The sequence below is a fragment of the Electrophorus electricus genome, chromosome 8 (assembly GCF_013358815.1).
Source record: "Electrophorus electricus isolate fEleEle1 chromosome 8, fEleEle1.pri, whole genome shotgun sequence".
NCBI classification, from domain to species: Eukaryota; Metazoa; Chordata; class Actinopteri; order Gymnotiformes; family Gymnotidae; genus Electrophorus; species Electrophorus electricus.
Genome location: NC_049542.1, coordinates 14,872,796 through 14,895,161, shown reverse-complemented (window position 1 = coordinate 14,895,161; position 22,366 = coordinate 14,872,796). Strand labels below are relative to the sequence as shown.

The following is a 22,366-nucleotide window of genomic DNA, read 5'->3' as shown; positions in this document are numbered from 1 at the left end:
TGATATAATTAGTATCAAAATGATATTATACACTTAAAAATTGAAATAATATATATTTTACAAAAAAATTGATTAGATTTCTAATATCATTTTTATATGCAAAATATCAGAATGATGAACAAAATTAATTATAAACTCATTTATAATTACATTTTCAATTTTAGTTAATCTATATCTGTGAAAACAAAGTGCGCAGCAAATATGAGACATGAACAATCGAATAATCATCTTCAGCCACCAAAAAAGAAGCTTTGAATAAGAAACCAAATGAACATGTAGCTGCAAATAAGTAACTAACGTCAGTGTTGTCATTTTTAAATCAACCAATAATGTTTTGCTTACGAAACGTGTGCAAAGGCTGTATGTTGTTAATGAATCAGAAAATGTAAATATTTGTGGCTTAGGATGGCCTGCCTATGTTTTATTTTCACTTTCAGCTGGTGTGGTGTACCAGGAGTGTATGGGTGATTCAGCACGATCCTGAAGTTCTGTACTGCAAAGTTTAGTGGTTTATGAGCTAACTGTAATTGAAGTGCTCTCTACCAGCGATGCTTGGCACTTGTTTTGGAATGTACATGTTCAAACCTGCATGTAAACTTTCTGAAACTCACTTCTTTGCCTTTGTACTCAGTTGAAATGCTGAGATAAGCTATTGTTTCTCTGTCGTAATCACTGAAACTTTGCTGATCAATCAAAGTGACTATAACTAATATGTGCAAATGCCATAGGACAAAGAATTAGCCCAAGAATAAATAATTTTTTTTTTCAAATCCTCACTAAAATGATTACTTGTGGTGTTCAACTCCATTAAAAGTACTCAGATTAATTTATATTGGAAATGATAAACAGAATGTTCCAGACAGTATTTCTACTGCAAACCAATATGTTCTTAAAGGAAATGTTCAAAGTCAAAATTCATTATTTTTAAACATATATTTAAAAACCAATTATCGGAGCCATTGCCCTGCTGAAAGGAGGAGCCTCTTCTAAGTTTGAGAATTTTGGCAGACAGCATCTCATTGTGTTTTGCACCATTCATATTTACTTTAGTTTTAATAAGGTGCCTAGTGGCACTGAGATGAAGCATCCTCACAACATTATGATGTCACCCACATACTTCATTGCTAGCATGGTGTTTGGTCTAATGAGGTTTTTTTTAAACTAATTTCTTGAATTAACAGTGCTGTGGTTGGACCTTACCAGAGCATATGGATCCCTACCACACAAACTGGTGAAATCAGCAGTTGTGCAATGGCACCATGTCCCATGAAAGGTCTGGGATCTCATTTTTGGATTATTATCATAACTTCAATCCGAGAGTCACCTCTATCAGTTTGGAGGTGGGGGAAGGGGGCAGTCACTTCAGGATGGCACTGGCTGAAAAAAGCGATCATCACTGGATATACTATTTCAGTGATGCTCTTTGCCTTGGCCATGAACATGCTGGTTAAGTCTGCTGAGCCGGAATACAGAGGCCCTCTTACAAAGTCTGGAGTCTGACAGCCCCTCATTAGAGCCTTTATGGATGATCTGACAGTCACAGCAAACCTATTGCCAGGATGCAGGTGGTTTCTGCAGGGATAAGAGATGCTCATCACATGAGCAAGAAAATGCTTCAATTCAGGTCTTTGGTGCTGAAGAAGGGGAAGGAAACTATTAGTTTCTGTTTTTTTCTGAGAGACACTAAGATACCATCAGTCATGGAGAAGCCGGTCAAGGAAAAGGAATGGTCCTCGGAAGGTCATTGACAGCACACTGAAGGATGTAGCCTCCATCAAGGCCATAAACCAGGACTTGGATTCATATGTCAGAACTACCAAGAAAATTCAAGGCCTGGATATCTGCATAGCATCTTTCCCAGGATTTATTTGGACACTGTTGATCTATGAATTCCCTCGGTGTCGAAAGTTTTTGACTGGTGGATCAGTCAACACCTGCACAGGTAACTGGGCCTACCACACAGCCTGAGCAGCATTGCTCTATATGGGACAAGCCTCAAGCTGAGGCTCCCCAAGAACAACCTAATTGAGGAGTTCATAGTTGCCCATGCAAGAGAGGTGCTGCACTAGAGGGAATCATGTGACCCAAAGGTCTCCCAGGCTCGCATTGAGGTAAGAACTTGGAGAAAATGGAAAGCAAAGGATGAAGTGGACCAGGTGGAGTCATGCCTTGGCAGAGAGCTTCGGTAGGGACAGTAGCAAAGGGAATAGTAGGGCTGTGTGTATGCCAGATGGTAAGTATGTGTCAACAGGAAGAATGGACAAGCCGGGAACAGGCACTGGATATGAAGATCTCCTGGTCGAGATGTGGCAAGCTGAGGTTTCTTCATAAAGTCCCTAATACAGTCTGCCTATTACATCCTTCCAAATCCATCCAACCTCTTCAGCTGGGGGAAGGTTGACTCACAGGCATGTCACTTTTGTTTTAGGAATCACTTTTCTTTCAGATCACTGGAGCACATCTTTAGCTGCTGCTCCAAGGCACCAGGTGAAGGTTGCTACCACTGGCGGCATGACCAGGTGCTGATGGTGGCTGCTGGCACCATCTGCAGAGGAACAGACTGAGTCAAGTGCCTCTAATATTCAAGGCAGGCAGTGGCATTTGTCAGAGCTTGGGAGAAACCTCAGCCCTTGCCAAAGCCTCTTTGAAACAGCATGACTGATAGATGAACATTGATCTGGGAAAGCACCTCAGATTTCTAGAGACTATCACAGAGACCACTGTGAGACCAGACACTGTGCTGATTTTGGAAACATCAAAGCTCACTGTGCCATGGGAGGATAGGATGGAAGAAGCCAATAAAAGGAATTGAACCTGGTCTTCATTTTCATGGTTTCCCTTAGATTCACAGTCTGACCAGCTCTCTTGGCTCCCCAGTATGCAATAGAAAATTGTTTGCCCTATCATCAGGAGTTCACTGATATTAACTCCGATGATACCACAACCATCAGTGGCCAGCCCGGACACCCTTGGTGGGATGATTGGCCTTGCTCTGACCCCTGTCATTCACTGCAGGACCAGCCAATCGTGGACATCTGTGTGTTTGTGCTTTCTGATAAAGGGCAGTTAGTGCTATCCTCTGAATGTGTTGGGTGGCTCTTTGTCACAAAATGGACAGTAGTGCAAAGCATGTGCTTGCTGCACCCACTACAGTTGGTATTTAACATCTGACAGGAGAGGTCTAGAAAAAAACGAACATTAAAAAAGAAATGGTCTCTTATTTAAAAATCACTCAGAGATTTAAAGAGTGTCACAGTTAGTCCCTCCTAGCTTCCATGTTCCATGTTCTCCCTGTCTTGCGTATTATTTTAGTTCCAAGCCGTAATTTTGTTTTCTCCGCCCCTCATTTCATTGCTCACGCCTGTCCCTCGTTTCTACCTTGTTAAGTTCATGTATTTAAACCCTGTCTGAGTGCCTGTGTTTTTGCTGTTCATTGTGTTTGGAGGATGTATGAAAGCCCATCTGTATTTCCAAGCCTTCGTTTATGTTAGCCTGTTATAGCCTGCTTCCCTTGTTTACCTCCAAGTGTTTGTTTGTTTATAATGTATCCCCGTAATCTCCGTATTGACTCTATGACCCTGGACTGCTACAACGACTATGACTCTGGGTTTGCCCCTAATAAATCTCGCTCTTCTCCGCACATGTCTGCATCTTTGCCGCTCACCGTTACAAAGAGATTATTATTTTTATCACGTTCCTGTTAACAGTAGGACTTTTCAAACATTTGAATCTTACTACAGCAGCTATTAATTATATAAAATTTTAAAACCAAAGGAGGCCAAATTTACTGTTAAAGCCTGCACACATATAGAATACTTCATACTATCTCCAATGTTTAATATGATTTCATTTTTGATAGGAACTGTAAAAGTAGAAGGAAGAGTAGAAATAAACACCCACTATTGCACATCTTACATCTTGGTTTAAAAACATGGATTGTGCAATGTGTGACTGTTTAGCTCAGTCTGCAGTTCCATGGAAGTAAACTGCCTCGTCATCACACAGGCCAACAAACTTTTGGGCCACCCTATGTGACACACACTTATTTTGTCACTACACCAACAGCTATGTTTTAGCATAAAGTTTTGCTTAGCTAAGTCATTATGAATTGAAGTTTTAAAATATAAATGAAATACAGAGCCATCCTAGAGGTTTGTATTCTAAAACTGTATACAGATGTGGATTAAAATAATATGCATTTGGTATTTACAATGAGAGGTAAATATCGAAATGTAAACACACACACACACACACACACACACACACACACACACACACAAATCTAATATGAGGCAGGATGATGTTCAAAGTATTTTGGTTTAACTGACCAAAGAACTGGACATATTGTTGTTCTACTTGCAAGATAAATGTTCCACAGTTACATGCGTATAATAGAATATTGATTTTTCTGTAATCAGGACCTAAAACTATACCACATTTGGCTGAATGTAAACCTAAAACCTGAAGGTTTTTTTAAAGTAAACAGTTTCATACAATTATATTATGAATATTAAGAAAATCAATTTGTTTTAAATAATGTTTTCACAAACAGACATGTAGTGCTGTAAACCTGTACAGATGATGACATAGAGCAACTATAGCATAGATATATGTTGTTTTCCATTTACTGAGTATGAGTCCTTTCATTGAAGACATAAATATTTGAAGACATAAATATTTAGGTGTATAAATAAACAATAAATCAAATGAAACAGTTTCTATTGTATCACTTCATCTTCATCTATAAATGTTTCTTCTGAGCTTTCCTCAGTTATAGGTTAAGGGTGGCTACATACAGTGCATGTTCTTTTTCCTCAGAGGGATAAATAGCTAAACCTAGTTTGGTTAGTTCTTGTCTGAGATAGTTTGCTTGAAAAACATACCATAATGTGTAATCTTGAAATGCCTTCCACTCACGGTTCCAAGAAAATCATGTTTCTATTTTTATATTTTAAGGAAGCACAGGGATATTAAAGTATATGATCCAATAGTATTCTGTGCACCAGTGCTTTACTATATTTGGCTGTACAGTCTGTGGATATCAAGCATCTGTGGTCTTTGGTTAGGCTCAGAGAGTGTCATGCAAACACTAACTTCATATCTCATTTATCCAGTATAAATTATGAACAATTCCAGGTAGCTCCGTCTGACCTCTTATTTCATGTCAATGTTTGACTAAATTGCTATACCATAAGTAGTGTATCCTACACACTATATGTGTACCAAGAGTGAGGCACTAAAAATGTGTTAAATCAAGTTGTTGTAGTTTAGGATCACTATATGTCTAAGTGAGACACTACAGATGTGTTAAGGCAGGTTATTGTAGTGTAGGATTACTAAAGGTGTAAGTGAGACACTAAATATTTGTTAAGACAGGTTGTTGCCTTGTATGTTCTGTAATTCCATACCACAATTTGTCAGACAACTTCATAAAAAAGCTAAAATAGGTGTTTGGTTTGCCTTTTCTGTGTCATTACATTTTAAAGTATCATTGTAATATTCTTCCCTCAACATTATTTTATTTGTTATTTGTTACATACCAGTTTGTTATTTGTTACATACCACTATAAAACCATAAACAGCCATTATTTGATTATATATTTGCTGGGAAAATTAGAAACCCCAGAAATGTTTTTAAGAATAATAAAATAAACAGAAACAAAACTGTTCAAAACATGCTTCTTGCTTTATCTAAAACAGCAAATATTAGGTAATTTTGCAACACTGTCTTAACAAGCTGTTGGTAAATGACTTATGAAAATGTTCATAAACTCCCAAGTATATACAGGCTTTTGGTGTCAAAGAATTGGTTTACGGGTATTATGAAAGCATTGGATTTTGTCTCAAATGTTTTTTCATGAGTCAATGATGAGGTGACAAGCTCACCCTCCTCATGGTATCATACACAACATATGCAATAAAAGTACACTATGAAGTACACAGACCTGCTATCTTGTTTTATACACTACCTAGAATATCTTGCATCACACCCAGGTTTTACAGATTTCTAAGAACTAAATTCTACGGAATTGAACATAATAATCAGATGTGGAGAGTAGGTCAATTACAGAGTGCAGCATAAATAGAGAAAAGGGCATATAACACAATATTTCCCCAGAACAAGTATAATTGTTTTTCTGTACAATATACTGTACTATATAATGTAATTCAAGAAATTCTATTATGAGGTGTGATGTCAAACCTTCTGATAAGAACAGTCAATTTGAATGCCTAGAGAAATATGCAAAAGAGGATGACAAAGACCTTTTAATGATGGTGCATGTGCCTGCTGAGTGCTACAGCTCACACTATGACAGGCTGTCCCAGCTGCAGTCTGAAGGATGCTCTGTTGTAGTTCAGTGCTGCAGTCGGCACTCCACTGTTCTCCTGTGTTTCGATCTAAGCTTTGGAAAGGCTGATATCCATTATCAACTGGCATAATGGTGCTTTCACAGCCAGGCAGTGAAACATCCTGTGCATTCGTACTGCAAAATGCCATTTCCAGCATCTGATTAACATCATCGTGAGAGCTAATAAATGCCTGGTCCAGAGATGCATCTGTCTCTGGCTTGTTGCCATGATCCAGGACCTCACTGGTGCTCTGATATCCAAGAATCACAGTAAAGTCATTGCTGGAGGGAGGGAGATGTGTCATGCTGGTGTCAGCAGACCCTGAACAGCCATTACATGGGCTGTACTCAAAGTCTGTTGGTATCAGTGGCTCCAGGTTCTGAGGCAAAGAAGAAAATAAATCCTTTCTGTCATTTTGGCAGTGGGCTGAGTGTCTAATGGGTTGGTCTCGAAAACAGGAGCCTGAGGAGTCTGATCCCATATAGCACCTATTGCTGAAGGATGAACCAGAGCTACTCCCACACTCCACCCTCAAATCTGAATCCATATTGTTTGGTTGCAGATATTTTTGAATTGCATTAGATTCTGGCATTTGATGGTTTGGACCTGCTTGGTCCTTCTTATGCAAATCACACTTAGCATCTGTTTCTTCCACACTCTCATAGCCAGTTTGGGCATAAATCACGTGAGATAAATCGCCATAATGGCCAAGACTATGCTGACGGGGTTCACTCCTGTTGTCTACGTTTGAATATGATTTCCTGTTGACAGAAGAAGGGTATGACTTTAGAACAGAACTAAACACACTGTAGGCTGATCTAATAGCACAAGTGTTATTTTAACACATTTCAAGTGTATGAAAATTTAGTCTACCTTGTCTCGCCATTTTTGTCCAGTTTTGAAGTTTCAAGATGGACAGCATTGAACTCATTTTGAAATGAAGGGAAATGTGGGACCTGATAAACATCAAAGAATAAAAGAAATAAATTAAATTTAGGCCCCCCTCAGCAAATCAGCCTTCAGCCTATATGTGCTCTACATATGTAAGAATTTTGGTGACTGCCTCGAGAAGCTGGTTAAGAAAACATAGTAGTGTGTAAAGTTGACATCAAAGTAAAAGATGACTACTTATATAACATAATTAATTTAGCATAGCATAATCACATGTTATTTCATGTTTTTCTGAAAGGTGTGCATATCTAAACTTTTGACAGATACTAATAGTCCTACGGAATATAATGTCTTGTCAAATTCCACTCTGTGCCTTTCTGTTGCACATACTGCAAAAACATATTTTAATGCTTGATCCTACAGTTTATATACTACAACCACCAGAACTGGCATACATACTAAGAGTCTCAATAATGCACACATTCATTTTTTTACATTCCTATTTATACTTTCTATTTTCATCTCTCCATCCTCCAAAATAAAAATATTTTGAGAAAAATACATGGGTTTAGATACTCCTAGAAGCTAGAGCCATCAGGCTGGTTATTAAAGTTTATCTGTTGTCTGAAGGTGCATGGCTACTTTTTAGTTTGATTTTACTCATCGATCTAACCATGCTTCTATTTCATGTTTCAATGTACAACCTACAAATGTACAAATTGCTAAACAATTCCAATATTATTATTTCATGTTATTGGAATGGGCTTAGGCAATCCATCCTAAAGTTTGTTCACAATCTTTATATTGTAGTTCTTTCTTATTAGCAAAAATTATCTTTGCAAACCATTTCCACACGTCATGCAGCATTAAAGCTACAGGCACAAAACTATCAAATATTTTTGACATTTTCCCTTTCATGTTACTTTAAAAAAAAAAATGTTTCCACTTCCTCTTAACATTTTTACACAAAAATGTTGAAGACTAAAGGTTTTCTATTAGTTAGTTATCAGTTACTGAAGAGTCTTTTGGGGTACTTAATCCTGAATCATTTCAGAAATACACACATTAAAAACAGCAGTGGGGAAAATAATGTAAATCACAGGAACAGAACATTGCCTGCCTTTTTTTCAAAACTGTGAGTTATTGTTGGGACAGGAATCTTATCCCACCACTCCCTCACGATTCTGTAATAAAGAGGTGAAAAGAACAGTTATTCTCTTGTGATGTGTTGGTCTGAATGAGCCTCACTGGACATATACAGCAACTTTCCGTACAGAAAACTATAGACACTAAGACCTGACTATGACTATGACTATATATTTAATAAAAGAGACCTTACTTGATGTAACAGTAGTAGATGGTGAGTATAAAGAAGATCAGAATGACACATGAAATGGGAATTATTATCTTCAGAATTTTCTGTAAAGAGAGTGCTAGAGACACAGATACATGTAATCCATTGGAAGGGTTAAAATGTTTTTTATGTAAAGATTTCATATGTTTAAAAACTTACATGTGCTGAACTCATATGGTTCACTGTAGTCACTGTATATATCGTTATAATTTGTAACCACTCTTGCCCAAACAATATAGTTGGAATTAGGCTGAAGGTTTCTACCCACAAACTCATAGTTAGTTTGATCTACTTTCATTGGGTCTGTGGACACCTGTAGAGCAAAAGTACAAGTAATCATTTTTTTGTGCTGGTTTTCCTGTACTACTATGACACGAGGTATGTGAACAGATAGTTAACTGTTTATCTTATGCAGCTCACTTACATTGTGTGTGCTTCCTTTAACACTGTAGGTGAGCTCTACAGACAGACTTTCATAAAATACCGTACCATGGGTATATTTGGTGTCCCAAGTAATACGAAAGTTGCCATTTTCTGTCAGACTGATTGATATGATGATTGGTCTTTTAGGCTTGACTACATGGAAGAATAATTATAGTCAGTCATACACTTCCTTAACAAACTCTCCTGACTCTTAGTAAAATATAAAATCCTCTGACTTCTCCAGGACATAATGTTAACAACTGTTTATATAAATGCACAGCAGATACACAAAAAGCAGAAAATAAATAATAATAACTAAATAAAAGGATCAAAAGGCAACAAAGAAAGAGGACAAATAGCTGATATCCAAATTGTAGCTGCATAGTTCACAAAAACACATAACAGACACTTTTATTTGCTAAACACCTCAAAAATTATCACAGAATTGAAGAATTTCAATAGGAAAAAAATCCCAAATTTTATAGTGTTCCAAAATGCATTCCAATTAATGTTATTTCCATAGTTAAAGTTACTATGATTATTACCATAGTAGAGACATGACCACTGAAAAAACAAACACGCCATAAAATATAAAATTATTTAACTGTGTAAAAAGTAAATAATGTATGAAATAAAAAAGTGAGATGACTAAAATGAAATTCACATATCACTTACTGCTTTCTCTAGTTTTGATATATTTGGTAAACAAAACATTTCCTTTTCTCAACAGATTAGCCTTGAAGGTCTCTCCAACAACAAAGCCGTTAACTTGGAACTTGCATTCACATGCACTGGAATAGATGTGCTCAAACCTGCATATAAATGTTCTGGAAAACATAAATATACAATGTGTGCACTCAGAATCAACAAATTAATCCTGAACATTAACTTTTTTTAAATAGCCAACTACCCAGGAACACATATTATATTGAGGAACTCACTTCGTTGGTTGAACGTCAAGAGAAACATTGAGTTTGTATTCAGAGCAGTCGTTGGTATTGTCTGGAGTCATATGGCATGTCATTTCCTTTTCATAATCATTAACACAATTCAGATCCAGTGAAGTCTCTAAAAATGCTTTAAAATTGGCAGCATATCATCATAATTAAGTCACTGATACATAGACTATAGTACAATGTACTGGTTGATTTCCTTGCCCGATGGTTAAGCATAATATACCTTGTTGTATTATTTTAATTTGGTCAATTAATCATAGTACAATAGAGATGAATAATAGTAGAAAACATACCACTGACGAGGGGAAAGAGTAGTAGCAAAATCACAATAGTGCGCATTGTCGTCAAAAAGTCTGCGGACAAACGAAAGCGCAACAATTGTGTATAAAACTAAATTTGTAAAAGTATTAAATTATTCAAATTAATTTTAGATAAAGCTAAAGTGTGCGATTTGTCTAACGTGTAATTTATATATACGATCTACTGCTATTGGACTACTAATAGATCATAGATAAAAAAAATTTGTTTGGGTAACAGTAGGCCTATATTTCCACAAATGCATTCTGAAACTTACCTATGTAGTATTAAGTCGATCCAAGGATGTCAAAATTGTTCCAATATTAATATTTCGGTTTGTTGATATTTTTGCCTTTGTATTAGTTTTTAATAGTCAGTTTTAAAAGCATTTACATGTTTTACCTTTAAGGAATATTGTAGTCTTATCTCACTTCCCTGTTCGAATACATGGATTTGGTAGTGTGGGCGGACTTCTGGTTTTACTGGAACGATGACGCTGTAGTTCTGTGGAACTCAAAGATGCAGTATTGCGCTGCTTACCGCTGGTCTACCAAAGTATGTGGAAGAAAACAAAACCAACTAGGTCCAGACAGAAGACCTTTCTCTGGTATCTGACATCACTGTTTTCAGGATTTTAATATTTTATTTCCAAGCCTATATAAGGAAGTGTTTCGTACAGAAAAAAAAAACAAAAAAAAAAAAACAATTTAAGGAAAAGTCTCGCGTTTCCACCAGAAGTGATTTTTAGATCTATAAGTCCTGTCCAGTAAATTAGGTTTTTGCAAAAACGTTAGCAATGAAGACAATCTTAAGTGAGGCGCACACACAGATCTTTTTTTATATGGCTATTTTTCATTGTTTAAATTTTAAGCAGGATAGAGGAAAACACACTTTTTATCATTTTAATCTAATCCCCACCGCATTTGAAAAACAATCATTTTGATCGGATTGGGCGTTTGCTTTGAAATTATGTGCATGGAGATCATAAACTACTGACAACGCCGATGCTGGAAGATGCTGTAGTATTCCTTTAAAATAATCCTGAATTTTGCTGCTCCAACTGCTGACACCTAGTGGAGAAAAACTTCAGATTTACAGATTTTGCTCTTTATTATACTGCACTGTGACTGGATCCTGATCGCACAGCAGCGTAGTCACTGCACTGCAAATTGTGGTTTCCCTACTTCTAGTATCTTACTCCTCAGCTAATTAACACGTACTCATTCAAACGCTCTATTGCAACATGTAAAACACTAAAACATGCAGTTCAGCTATATAGGATTAGCACAGGAAAACACTGATAAACATCAAAAATAGTCATCACAAACTGACATGAAAATACGCTATGCACGTAACACACAAAGCACCCGAAAATGTTCACACCCGGAACTGTTCAAACCCCTAGACGTTTACGACCGGAAGTGTTTATTTCCGGAGGAGAGTGTTTTCGCACCCTCTCCCCCCCATCCCCCCACCCCCAGCACAATTGACCATAAGTGAGTAGACTATTCTCTGAAAACGGAAGACATTTTTGTAAGTACCCATAAAACTGACTAGTTCTTTGTTTTGGTTTGAATTACCTGGTATTCCTCTTACAGAGTGTACAGAAAAGAAGATAAATATGTAGCCTGTCTACCCGACAATGTTTTTTGTTTTGTTTTTAGATTTCATGACCTGTAGCCACAAAAAGCTAACTATCGCTAGCCATCTTGTATTTACCTCACATTACTTAGAATAAGTTAGCTTGCTAGTTGGCTAGCTACAATGTTCTCTGTAATGTGTTTTACTGAAAGCGAAAGGCATCCAAGTCAACAGCAGAAAGTTTTTGTGTGTGGACGAGTTCATGGTTATTTTGACTGACACATCGGTGCATACTGAAATAAATGATGAACGGCTATACTGAACAATTAATGATTTTCCAATTTTGGTTTCATAATTAAGTTTCTAAATGCATGGAAATCCATTGGTCACTGCAACAAGATATGCACAGGATATTTAAGAGCCAATCCAACTAAACTGCACTTTGTAGTAGCCTAAGCTGCTTGGGTAGTGGCATTACTTAATAAGTATGGTGTATTCATGCAAAAGTTGGCTTGAGTGCAGTCGTATTAATTAAGACTGGGTATTAATAATAATAAAAAAAACATTTCACTGGGATGCCTGCATCAAAATTTGTGGTTAATGTCTTATAATAAGAATAACATTCCTGACAAATTCCTGATTAACTGGGAGAATGTAATACCATCTGTTTATCCATTATGTCAGTCTGTCTCTCTTTATTTATAACCATAAACCAAAATGCACTGTTCATTTCCACTTTAGGAGGAAATTCACAGGGATGTCCCGACAAATGGGAGATAGTCATAGACGCTTCTTACAGACAATGATGAGTAATGGTGTCATTAGTAGTTCCCAGGCCAGTGCCCTTCATCGACACTGCTGTGAAACTCATGGAGGTGTGTAATCTTTTGACTGTTGCTAATTACATTCATCTACTTTATCAGACATGCTTAATTTGTATGTACACTTACTGGATACATTGTTAGGTACACACATCTTGGTGGTGCATTATATAGCTCTACAATTACAGAATGTAGCCCATGCACAAATTTTCATCTGCCTTCCACACTTTTCATCACTTGTTAGTTTTTGACCACAAGTCCACTTCTGGCTGGATATTGTTGTACTGTCCTGGATATATTATACTACCATTCTCATCGTAGTAGTGACACTGACATGTTTGACTGGTGTGAGTGAATTAGGCACAGCAGCAATGCCTGGACTTGTTGCATGTCACTGTCAGTGCTAGGCTGAGAGAGGACTACCATCCCAAAATATCCAGCTCCAAATGCATGGAAATGAAACTGATGAAGAGGATGTAGTTAGCACATGGTTGTACATGTGCATGGTGTTTCAAATAAACACAGGTTTCTAATAAAGTGACTGGTGAGAAAATGTTCAAAGGAAAGTGCATTTTAGTAGTTTGTTTATTATGTCTGTGCACCATTTTTTGTGTGTGTGTGGTGTTCCTCTGCAGCACATTATTCACAAGAAAAAGTGGAAGACTTCATCAGTGTCATCAATGCTCAACTTCAGCCACTGTTCATGCACATCAGAAAAGGAATGTCAGAAGAAGATGGACTAGACTACTTTGCTTTGGTCAGTAATGCATGTATATTAACATGTGTAGTGAAATCAACCTCACCTAAAACAGGACACTCAGACTCCTTGTTTTTCATCTAGGTAAACATGGCTAAAACAGACATAACAAAGATGTCCTCTGATTATGCAGATAATGAGTTGGAGTTGTTTAGGAAAACAGTAAGTAATTTGTTGTGTAGCATTTGCTTACTGATATTTGCTGATTTTGATGTGTTGCTAGAATGGCAATGTGTTCCTTAAAAACCTATGCATGCATCCCTCAAATCATCAAGAAAACACTACAAAAGCAGAATGTTTTTAAATGACAATCTTTTGATCATTTCTCCAGATGGATCTGATTGTAGATTCTGAGAATGGTACAGCCTCTTCCACTGATATCCTGAACTGTGCTGACAGTCTCCAGACGAAAAAACTGAAGAAGAAGGAGACTGAACATGTGCTGAATAAGTTTGTCCAGGACAAATGGTTAAATGAGGTAGATTTTCTTGTAAAGAAACATTTTACTATCCTGGTTACACTTTAACTGTTGTTAGTGCTTAAGAGTTAGAGCTAGGGCATCTACATGTTTTTTAAGAGCACCAATTAGCTTTGTGCATGGTAATTCTGGGCGTTGTTCTCCTACATGTGCTTTGTGCTTCCAAACTGGACATACAGGCATAGAGTTGACTGAATGTGCCGAAATAGCAAAGCTGCATGATATGAATGTGGTTCTTCCCAGATTGAAGGTGAATACACTCTAAGCACTCGATGCATCATTGAAATGGAACAGCACATGCGCACGATTTACCCAGACCTCATCAAACGGTGCTTTGTATGCCACAACATTGCAATCCAGGTGATGATCACAGAATGTGAACAGATACTGGAAAACTTTTTCTCCAATTCATATACATGGAAGCCTACACTAGAAGTTTACATTGCTTTTCTTAATGTATGAACATACTAACCTTCTTCCTCTGTTCCATATATTAGTTGGTCACTATGAAACTGGGTCATTTTTATTAATATAAATATTACTTTTATTTTATTATGATTAGATTTCATGTCTTATTTTCTAAGGAAAAATGAAATATGATAACAAGTTAGAGCAGCCCATGAAACATTGTTTTAATGATAGCAAATTATTATTTGTCCACAGTGCCAGTAAAACAGAATGCTTACCTTTACTGCAGATGCAGAATATGTAAATCTAAAATTTAAAAAATTCTAAAATATACTGATCTGAAATATATTGATGCACTGATTTTTTTCCTTTGCCTGTGTGAATGACAACTTTGTCCCTCACATCTTCAGGGCCAAATCTGTGAAAATGCTGTGTGTGGCATCAAGATACACCTTCCTTGTGTTGCCAGATATTTTAAAGGACGCACTGACCCGCACTGCCCTTCGTGCAATGACTTCTGGACTCATGAGATTCCTGGTAAGGTTCATCATCATGCCTTCTGTACAAATGTACACCTTATTCACACAGATTCAGTGATGTTTGTGTCTTAAGGGTGTTACCTTTTAGAGCAAGGACAACTTAAAACATTTAGAAATGTTACTTTCACAGTTTGTATTTGGTAGACACTTATCCATAGCAACTTACATACATTTATTAATATGACTTAGATGTTGCTAGCACCTTGCTGTACCCAGTGAGCTGTTGTGTAATTCTATATCTCACTCTTTGATTTCTCAGAAGTCCAGCAGTACAGTTCACAGACTTTGCAAAGCCAATCTTCATGTGCAAAAGAAAATACAGCAGGCCCTTCTACATCCTCCACTTTGGCTACGCGCCGCTCCAGGAGGTCCTAATGTTGCCGTATTCAAATGCGCATGAGGATGTGTGTTCTAAACCATTATTGTTATAGTTGTGTTCTGATGGTTTAAAATTTTTTAAACTATATTGTACATTTGGATTGTACATTTTATTTGATGGACTATTGTAATATTTTAATGTTGTGTTCTTAGCATTTATACTTTTAGATTTGTGATTCAGAGCATTTTGAAGTAAAAGGAAAGTTTGTAAAGTGTCATCTGTAATTTGTAACATTAGATTAGGGAACTGGACTACTTGGATATGCTTGCAACATATAGACTACAACATACACACTACAAGGAGTATATATCACCAGTCTGGACTAAGGTAAATGGGGGGGGGGGGGTATCTGTTTTTCCCATAGGGTATTATTACAGCACTTAAGAGTATTTGAGTTGTGAGCAAGCATTTCTAAAGGATTTTTTTTTTTTTTTTTTGCCAAGCGGGATTTTTCTCTTCATTTTTTGTATGAGCATGCATGCTTTTAGTCTGTTTTGATCAATTATTTTGATGAGAAAAACAATTCTATAGTGTCCCTGAGTGTGCCTCCACCCCCCCAAATCAGGGAAAACTTGAAAATAAATCAGAAGAATTCAGTGCAGCAGAAACACATTTACAAGATTTAATAAAGTTGAACATGTTATTGAAACATTCTCTAGAAGAGTATCACTAGGACCACCAGAAACTAACAGAAAAGCTGAGCTCTAAGGAGCGTATGTAATGCCAGTGCTGTTTGGGGATAAAGAGGATGTCACCAGGCTGCAGAACACACTCCTGGTAAGAGGCTTTCAGAAAGTCTGGGAACTGCACCACATCCGGATTCTCGACATCAACCTGGGCAAGGCAGATAAGTAATCATACTCTTCCTCCTCCTCCTCCTCAGTACTACTGAATTCTAGTCAGTTTATCACCAGCGTGGCACTATTTCTCTATAAAACTTTCAGAGAGAATGGATGATGACATGGAGACACAAGCTGGTGTACCTGACTGGTGTTGCTCAGTAGATGAGACTGGTGTGGATACAGATTTTCAGTTTCTTCAGGGTTATAAAGACGGATGTACTTTCTTCCAATCACCTACGAGTCAGTGTGGGAAATGACTGGAAGACACTACTGGATCTAACACTGAAACAAAACATGGCCAAAGCCTTATGGAAATGTGCTGTCGCAAATTATTACCTGAGCCAGAAAGTTTTGCTGGGGATCCTGATGCAAGGGAGATACAGTCTGTTCTGGCCCAAACCAAGCATTAATCATGATATCATCGTCATCTCCCTCTCCAAGACAACAGTAGTCAGGGATACGAATGTCTTCTTTTAGCTCTGGCACCTACAATAATGGACAGCGTTTTTTAAATAATCCATGTACGGTATAGAATGTTCTGAGATGCTTCTATCAAAGATTCTTTAGAACAGACAATTTCATAATGATTTCTGTTCATTATGGCCTCAAAATTGACATTTTCATCAAAGGTGGCATGATTACTGCAGCAGCACACACCAGTGTAATGAATAACAAACAAAAAACTTATTTTTTTTTCAGTTCATGTATTCATTTTTATAAATGTAACTTTTTGGCAGTTCTGTTAATTACATGATCATTACAAGCCATGAGATTAGAACTAAAAGTCACCTGATCAAACAGTTGATGCTGAGCTAGGTATCCCATACCATCCACTCCCTGTAAACAAAACAAACAGACACAGGTAATGAAAGAGTATGAGCCTGGGAGATACTATACAAGCATCTATAGTCTCAGCACGAGTGATGTTATATAAGTATAACATGGGTGATATTATAAGCAACACATTATATATAAAACAATCTTACTTTGCCCATAATATAGTGGTCTATGAATTCATTCACTGTAAGCAGCTTCTGTGACCAGTCTTCATCAGTGTACCTGGACCCCAGCTCAACAGGAACAGTCCGGCAGCCTGCCACTGCTCTGAGATAGTCTATGCTTATAGAGGGTGTACAGGTGAAGGAAGATTGGCCATTTCAGGGGACAGCACATACACTGTGAAAGACAGTAAGCCAATCTGAATCCACATAAAAAGTATGTACCTCCAATGGTGCTCTCTTAAGGCAGGCCAGTGGTCAATGACCCCTTCTAGTATTACAGGCTTCTCGGGTAACAGAAATCCTAATCGGAAGCTTTCCAAAGCTGGGCGGTGAACTCTTGGCACAGACAGTTTGGTGTTGATTATCGGTTCAGGCAAGCAGTTCTTCTTTAGTTTCTGTTCACACACAAAACATAAGTGATGTTATAGATCTTGTGAGCTTCATTTTCAGTAAAGTTGACAGCAAAAATAAACAAAATATAATAAATTATTAACACAAGAGCACCCAAAGATCTGGGTTCCATAGATCAAAGCACACCTTCACTTTTGGATAGGGCTGATCACTGTCCACTTTGCTGAGAACCCCCTGCTTCACTTTATTTTTCAAAACACCAACGAGCCTTTGCAGAATATTATCCAAGATGGAGGCGCCCATTAGCAACCCCATGTCGCATGTCCTTATGGCTTCCTGGATCTTGGCCTGAGATGGGTCTCCATGACACATCCCTACGACTTTAAACAAGCAGCCATAGGAGTAAACACGCCTCCACTCCTTTTCAACATCGCGCCACGTGCCCGTGTTGATCTTCTCCCAGGAATAGTCGATGATGACCTGAGCGCTATCAGCACACGCGGAGGACTCGAGCTCACTGTACAGCTCCTTTCTGGCCAGTTCTAAGATGGTCAGCGTGCTTGGCTCAACCATCTCGCTGAACAGAAGAGGAAACTCTGTCTCGGTAACAGGCAGCAATGCACGCACGTCTCCCCAAACATAATCCATGTTCATGTTTTCAAAGTTATCGATCTAAAATGTCAGACCTCAAGGACAAACCAGGCTTAAAATATGCAACTGAAACTACACGCGCAATCTGAAAACAAAAGCCGGCCATCGCATAAAGATCTCACCAATATGATCTCTATGCCATGGTTCAACCTTCACCGGTCAGCTGAGATAGCTAGCTAGCAAGGTTAGTTATTTATTTATTCTATCTAGATAGCAGAGATAGCTAACGCTAGCTAGGTAGTTATATAGTCCATGTGAGCTTTATCCAGAACCTCACCAATTTTTAAAACAAATCTTTTTTTTAAAAAAAAGAAAATGAACATTACATGTCACTTAAACATTAACTGAATCCAGCAAATATTTCATATCTTATAAAATAATTGATCCACATTATATTATAGTTTGCTAGCTAAGCTAAAACTTTCTGAATAGATGAACTGCACTACATCAAGTAACGTCCGTGTAGAAACACTAACTGTACTGATTACGTTCCTATTATCACACTGATGTTTTTAACGAGTGGTCTGAAAATATGTCAGTGAAAACGGATATACAGTTATAAAAAGGAACAGTTTTCTAGTTGCTAGATTTCCACACAAACTCTGGCCATTTCACATCTATATTTCTGTCATATTTCTGTTTAAATTCTGTTGTATTATACTTATAAGCCTAAAAAGACATTTAATAGGAGTGTAGTTGGGTAGGTGTGAGTGTAAGGAGATTGATTTATATCAGATTATTTTGTCACATGCATGGTCACCCTATAAATATTCATTCATATATAAAGCTGATGGAGGAATTCTGTCTAAAACATCCTATTTGTCTGGAAACCTTGTGTACCACAAATAACATTTTTAAATATAAGAATCTTTTTTAACATTAAACATTCATTTAAGCCTTGATATGTGGTATCTTAGATGATGTTTTTCTTGATTGCTGTATAACGTAATTGTCATTAAATTCCTGTTTTTTACTAAACATACAAAAATTATACCAAGATTCCCAAAGGATTTATGTGGAACAGTGTGATAACAGCATATAATGTAATGACTATTCTATTCCTTTCTGTTTCCCCATTATTATTTCAGTAGGCCTACTCCTCTCACCAGTTCAACAGATGAATGTCACAAATAGGTCTAGCCTATTACTTTGGACATCTGTCAGAGCAGCATTTATAATGATTTTAATTTTATATTTTACATATAAAATTGTAAAATTGTATAATCATAGCAATATGTTCTAATGAATAATATCTATATTATCATTTATTATCACAATTGCTGCAGAAAGCCTATTTATGGTTGCAAGGTTATATATTTTAATATGTATTTTATATATTTTTCTTTCATGCAATAATTAATTTCAAAAACACAATCAGATCTGTGAAGGTCACCTCTAGTTTTGATGGGGGTTAGGGTTTGTTTAGTCTTTCATTTTATTCATCTCTTCGCTATTTGTAAAGAGAGGAATAAAATAAGCCAACTGTTAAAGACTGAAATGTAAGAGCAGAGAGATGACCCGTGAAGGAGTATGCTTTAAGGGCGCAGTAAAGGCGGAGATTTAGCACCAAGTTTGTTTTGCATGCTGCTTTGATATTTACGCTCGAAACTGCTAGATCTGGTGTCAAGTAACTACAGGTCTCGTGCTTAGATTTCACACATTAGAAATGGAAGGCAGCAACACCAGAAACACGAACGTCACAGCAAATGGCACCACGTTAAAGTGTTATACTATTTCACCTGGTGCGGAAATTCTGGCAAGATATTACGATCCATTCAGCACACTTCGGCAAGCAAGAAAGACAATTCAACTCTCCATGTCTATTTCTGACAAATGAAGCAGCTCAAACGAGTGGAACAACGAAGCGAGGCTGAAATCTCCGACTCTAAAGCACTTCCCTGCTCCCACTGACTTTGCCTGGGTGTGAGACAGAAAGCCTTCGCTCCAGGGCGAGTGTAGCGCGGCACGACTTCTCTTCCAGCATATTCACGTCTGACATAACGGATGAAAGCTTCGCTCGTAGGACACCGTGGCGGAGACACTGCTTGAAATGCTGAGCTTTTTTTTCTCCCACTACCGTCCTGTAGCTCCTCTTCCTTATATATTTTTTTGCGGGTATAAGAAAAATACAACGTTGTTTATTTCGAGGTATCTAAAGTATTAGTTTTTCCTGGCTAAATTATGTGTTTACGTAGGTAGATCTCGCGCCTTTGCCCATAAAATATGCTTTGCGCTCCATGGGATGATTTTTTTTGTTTGTTTTGCATGTTTTTTTAATGCTTGCTGTCAGAAGCAATATAGTAACCAAGAACATAACATCAAAATAATATATCTTTTTGTTCAGATAACCCTGACATAATAATTATTGTTTTGCTAATGCAAAACTATACTTTTATGGCTGAAAATTTATTTTTAAAAAAACAAACTAATTAAATAGCAGGCGACAGTCTGTGTGTCTGCTGAGTAAAACTGAGCTTTTGTTCATCCCAAGTACTCCCAAACCTTACCATGACCTCACAGTTTCCTTCGAGAACTCACTGGTATCACCAGCCAAAGCTGCCCGTAGCCTCGTCATTACTTTGGACAACCAGTTGTCATTCTCAACTCATGTTTCTAATCTAACAGTCTTGCAGATTTCTCCTTTGTAACATACGAAGAATTCAGCCCTTTCTCTTGCAGGAAGCTACCCAGGTGCTTGTGCAGTCTCTTGTGATCTCAAAGCTAGACTACTGCAACTCGCTACTTGCTGGTCTTCCTCTAAGAGCCATCAAACCACCATTTCACTGCGAGTTATACTGTGTATGACTATGTATGTGACGAATAAACCAAACTTGAACTTGAACAAACCTCTACAACTTGTCCAGAATGCAGCAGCACAACTTGTCTTCAATCTTCAGAAGTTCACACATTACTTCACTGCTGTGCTCCCTTCATTGGCTTCCAGTAGCTGCATGCATCAGATTAAAAACCTTAATGCTTGCCTACAAAGCCAAAAATGGACCAGCTCCTTCATACATGAGGTCAAAGGTCAAAGCCCGATCCATACCTCGAGTACTTCAAACCTCAAGTACAGCTCAGCTTGAAATACCTTGCTTCAGGTCTCATGGGTGACAAGCATCAAGACTATTTTCTGTCCTGGCTCCAAGATGGTGGAATGAACTCCCACTTGCAGTCCAGACAGCAGAGTCCCTTGCAGTCTTCAAATGCAGACTGAAGACCCATCTATTTGCAGAATATTTAAAGGACAACCAACCCTGCTCCCATATTGACTGGCTAATTTAGTACTTATTGTAGGGTATTGTTTATTATGTTGTTTAACAAACTCTAGCACTTATTGTTTATTGCACTTATCATTGTTTAAGATAGACCTTTTGTATTTTGTACTGCTAGGTCTCAGCATTCATCCTTGTATTCTACAGTATTCTAGTTCATTGGTATGTTGGACTCTAACCTACTGTACTGTACTAGGATATATTCTATAAGGAAATGACAAAGCACTTTTGTAAGTCGCTTTCGATAAGAGCGTCTGCTATATGCCGTAAATGTAAATGTAAATGCAATGAAGCAGGCTCTGGCCACCCCTCTCTGCTAAACTCATGGATTAAAAACTACACCCAGACTAGTTTTTGTTACCACTGTCTGTGGTGTTCTCTACACAAAGAGAGGACCTTTACATTTGTAAGGTCTTGCTTTAAACCCAGTAAAGAAATAAAACTTTGGCATTCCAGTGCTGATACAGGCATCTAAGAAACATGAATCTGCACATGGCTTATTTACATCTACTTTCCACACTGGAATAGCTACCAGGTCTACTTTACTCAAGATCTGTGATCTACTCCAGATACGTGGTTTACATTACTTCAGGTCTCTTCAACTACCAGCCCTACTTTATCATCACTTCCTGTTCTTTTCCTCCACCATTAGTCTAACTGGAAATTGGAAATACAATTTATTTCACAAATTTCACTCATCAAAGTTACAATATAACAAAGAATGACTTGTAAATCAGCTTTTAGAGATCATGTATTTTAAGTATTCATTTCTGGAATTCAAACTTTGTTAAGCATGATAACCACAAGCCACAAAATTATTAGAACCAAATCTTTTCTGATTAGACAGCTGGTGCTGAGTTAAGTGTCTTATAGCAGCCACTCCACAGGGGTCACCCAGGCTGGTTATGAAACCACATCAGAGACACAGTTCAGAGGCACGGTTTCATAACCAATCTGGGTGACCCTGTACAGAATAAAATATAAGAACACTTATGAAATGATAGCATAAACACA

General features: G+C 37.5%; 3 protein-coding genes across 4 annotated transcripts; 1 reads left to right on the top strand and 2 right to left on the bottom strand.

The window, feature by feature from the left end:
* Positions 1-5,665: 5,665 nt before the first annotated feature.
* Positions 5,666-10,765, bottom strand: il4r.2 (interleukin 4 receptor, tandem duplicate 2). 2 transcript variants are annotated; one of them, XM_027007852.2, is made up of 10 exons: positions 10,675-10,765; positions 10,269-10,328; positions 9,961-10,096; positions 9,695-9,846; positions 9,021-9,172; positions 8,756-8,909; positions 8,582-8,675; positions 8,363-8,426; positions 7,225-7,307; positions 5,666-7,112 (listed from the first exon to the last, which is right to left on the bottom strand). In XM_027007852.2, the coding sequence occupies exons 2-10, from the start codon at positions 10,312-10,314 to the stop codon at positions 6,197-6,199; spliced, it is 1,797 nt and encodes a 598-aa protein (XP_026863653.2). In that variant the 5' UTR covers positions 10,315-10,328; positions 10,675-10,765; the 3' UTR covers positions 5,666-6,196. The 2 variants fall into 2 exon arrangements, with proteins under 2 accessions (XP_026863653.2, XP_026863572.2); XM_027007771.2 differs by having other exon boundaries at positions 10,550-10,731.
* A 968-nt stretch (positions 10,766-11,733) lies between these two features.
* Positions 11,734-15,450, top strand: nsmce1 (NSE1 homolog, SMC5-SMC6 complex component). The gene is made up of 8 exons (XM_026999968.2): positions 11,734-11,805; positions 12,595-12,728; positions 13,310-13,431; positions 13,516-13,593; positions 13,763-13,909; positions 14,153-14,269; positions 14,728-14,854; positions 15,116-15,450. The coding sequence occupies exons 2-8, from the start codon at positions 12,611-12,613 to the stop codon at positions 15,229-15,231; spliced, it is 825 nt and encodes a 274-aa protein (XP_026855769.1). The 5' UTR covers positions 11,734-11,805; positions 12,595-12,610; the 3' UTR covers positions 15,232-15,450.
* Positions 15,451-15,588: 138 nt separating this feature from the next.
* kdm8 (lysine (K)-specific demethylase 8) lies at positions 15,589-19,347 on the bottom strand. Its single transcript, XM_026999733.2, has 7 exons — positions 17,616-19,347; positions 17,301-17,473; positions 17,064-17,196; positions 16,867-16,914; positions 16,414-16,563; positions 16,219-16,311; positions 15,589-16,069 (listed from the first exon to the last, which is right to left on the bottom strand). Exons 1-7 carry the CDS (start codon positions 18,081-18,083, stop codon positions 15,905-15,907), a joined length of 1,230 nt encoding a protein of 409 aa, XP_026855534.2. The 5' UTR covers positions 18,084-19,347; the 3' UTR covers positions 15,589-15,904.
* Between the last annotated feature and the right edge of the window lie 3,019 nt (positions 19,348-22,366).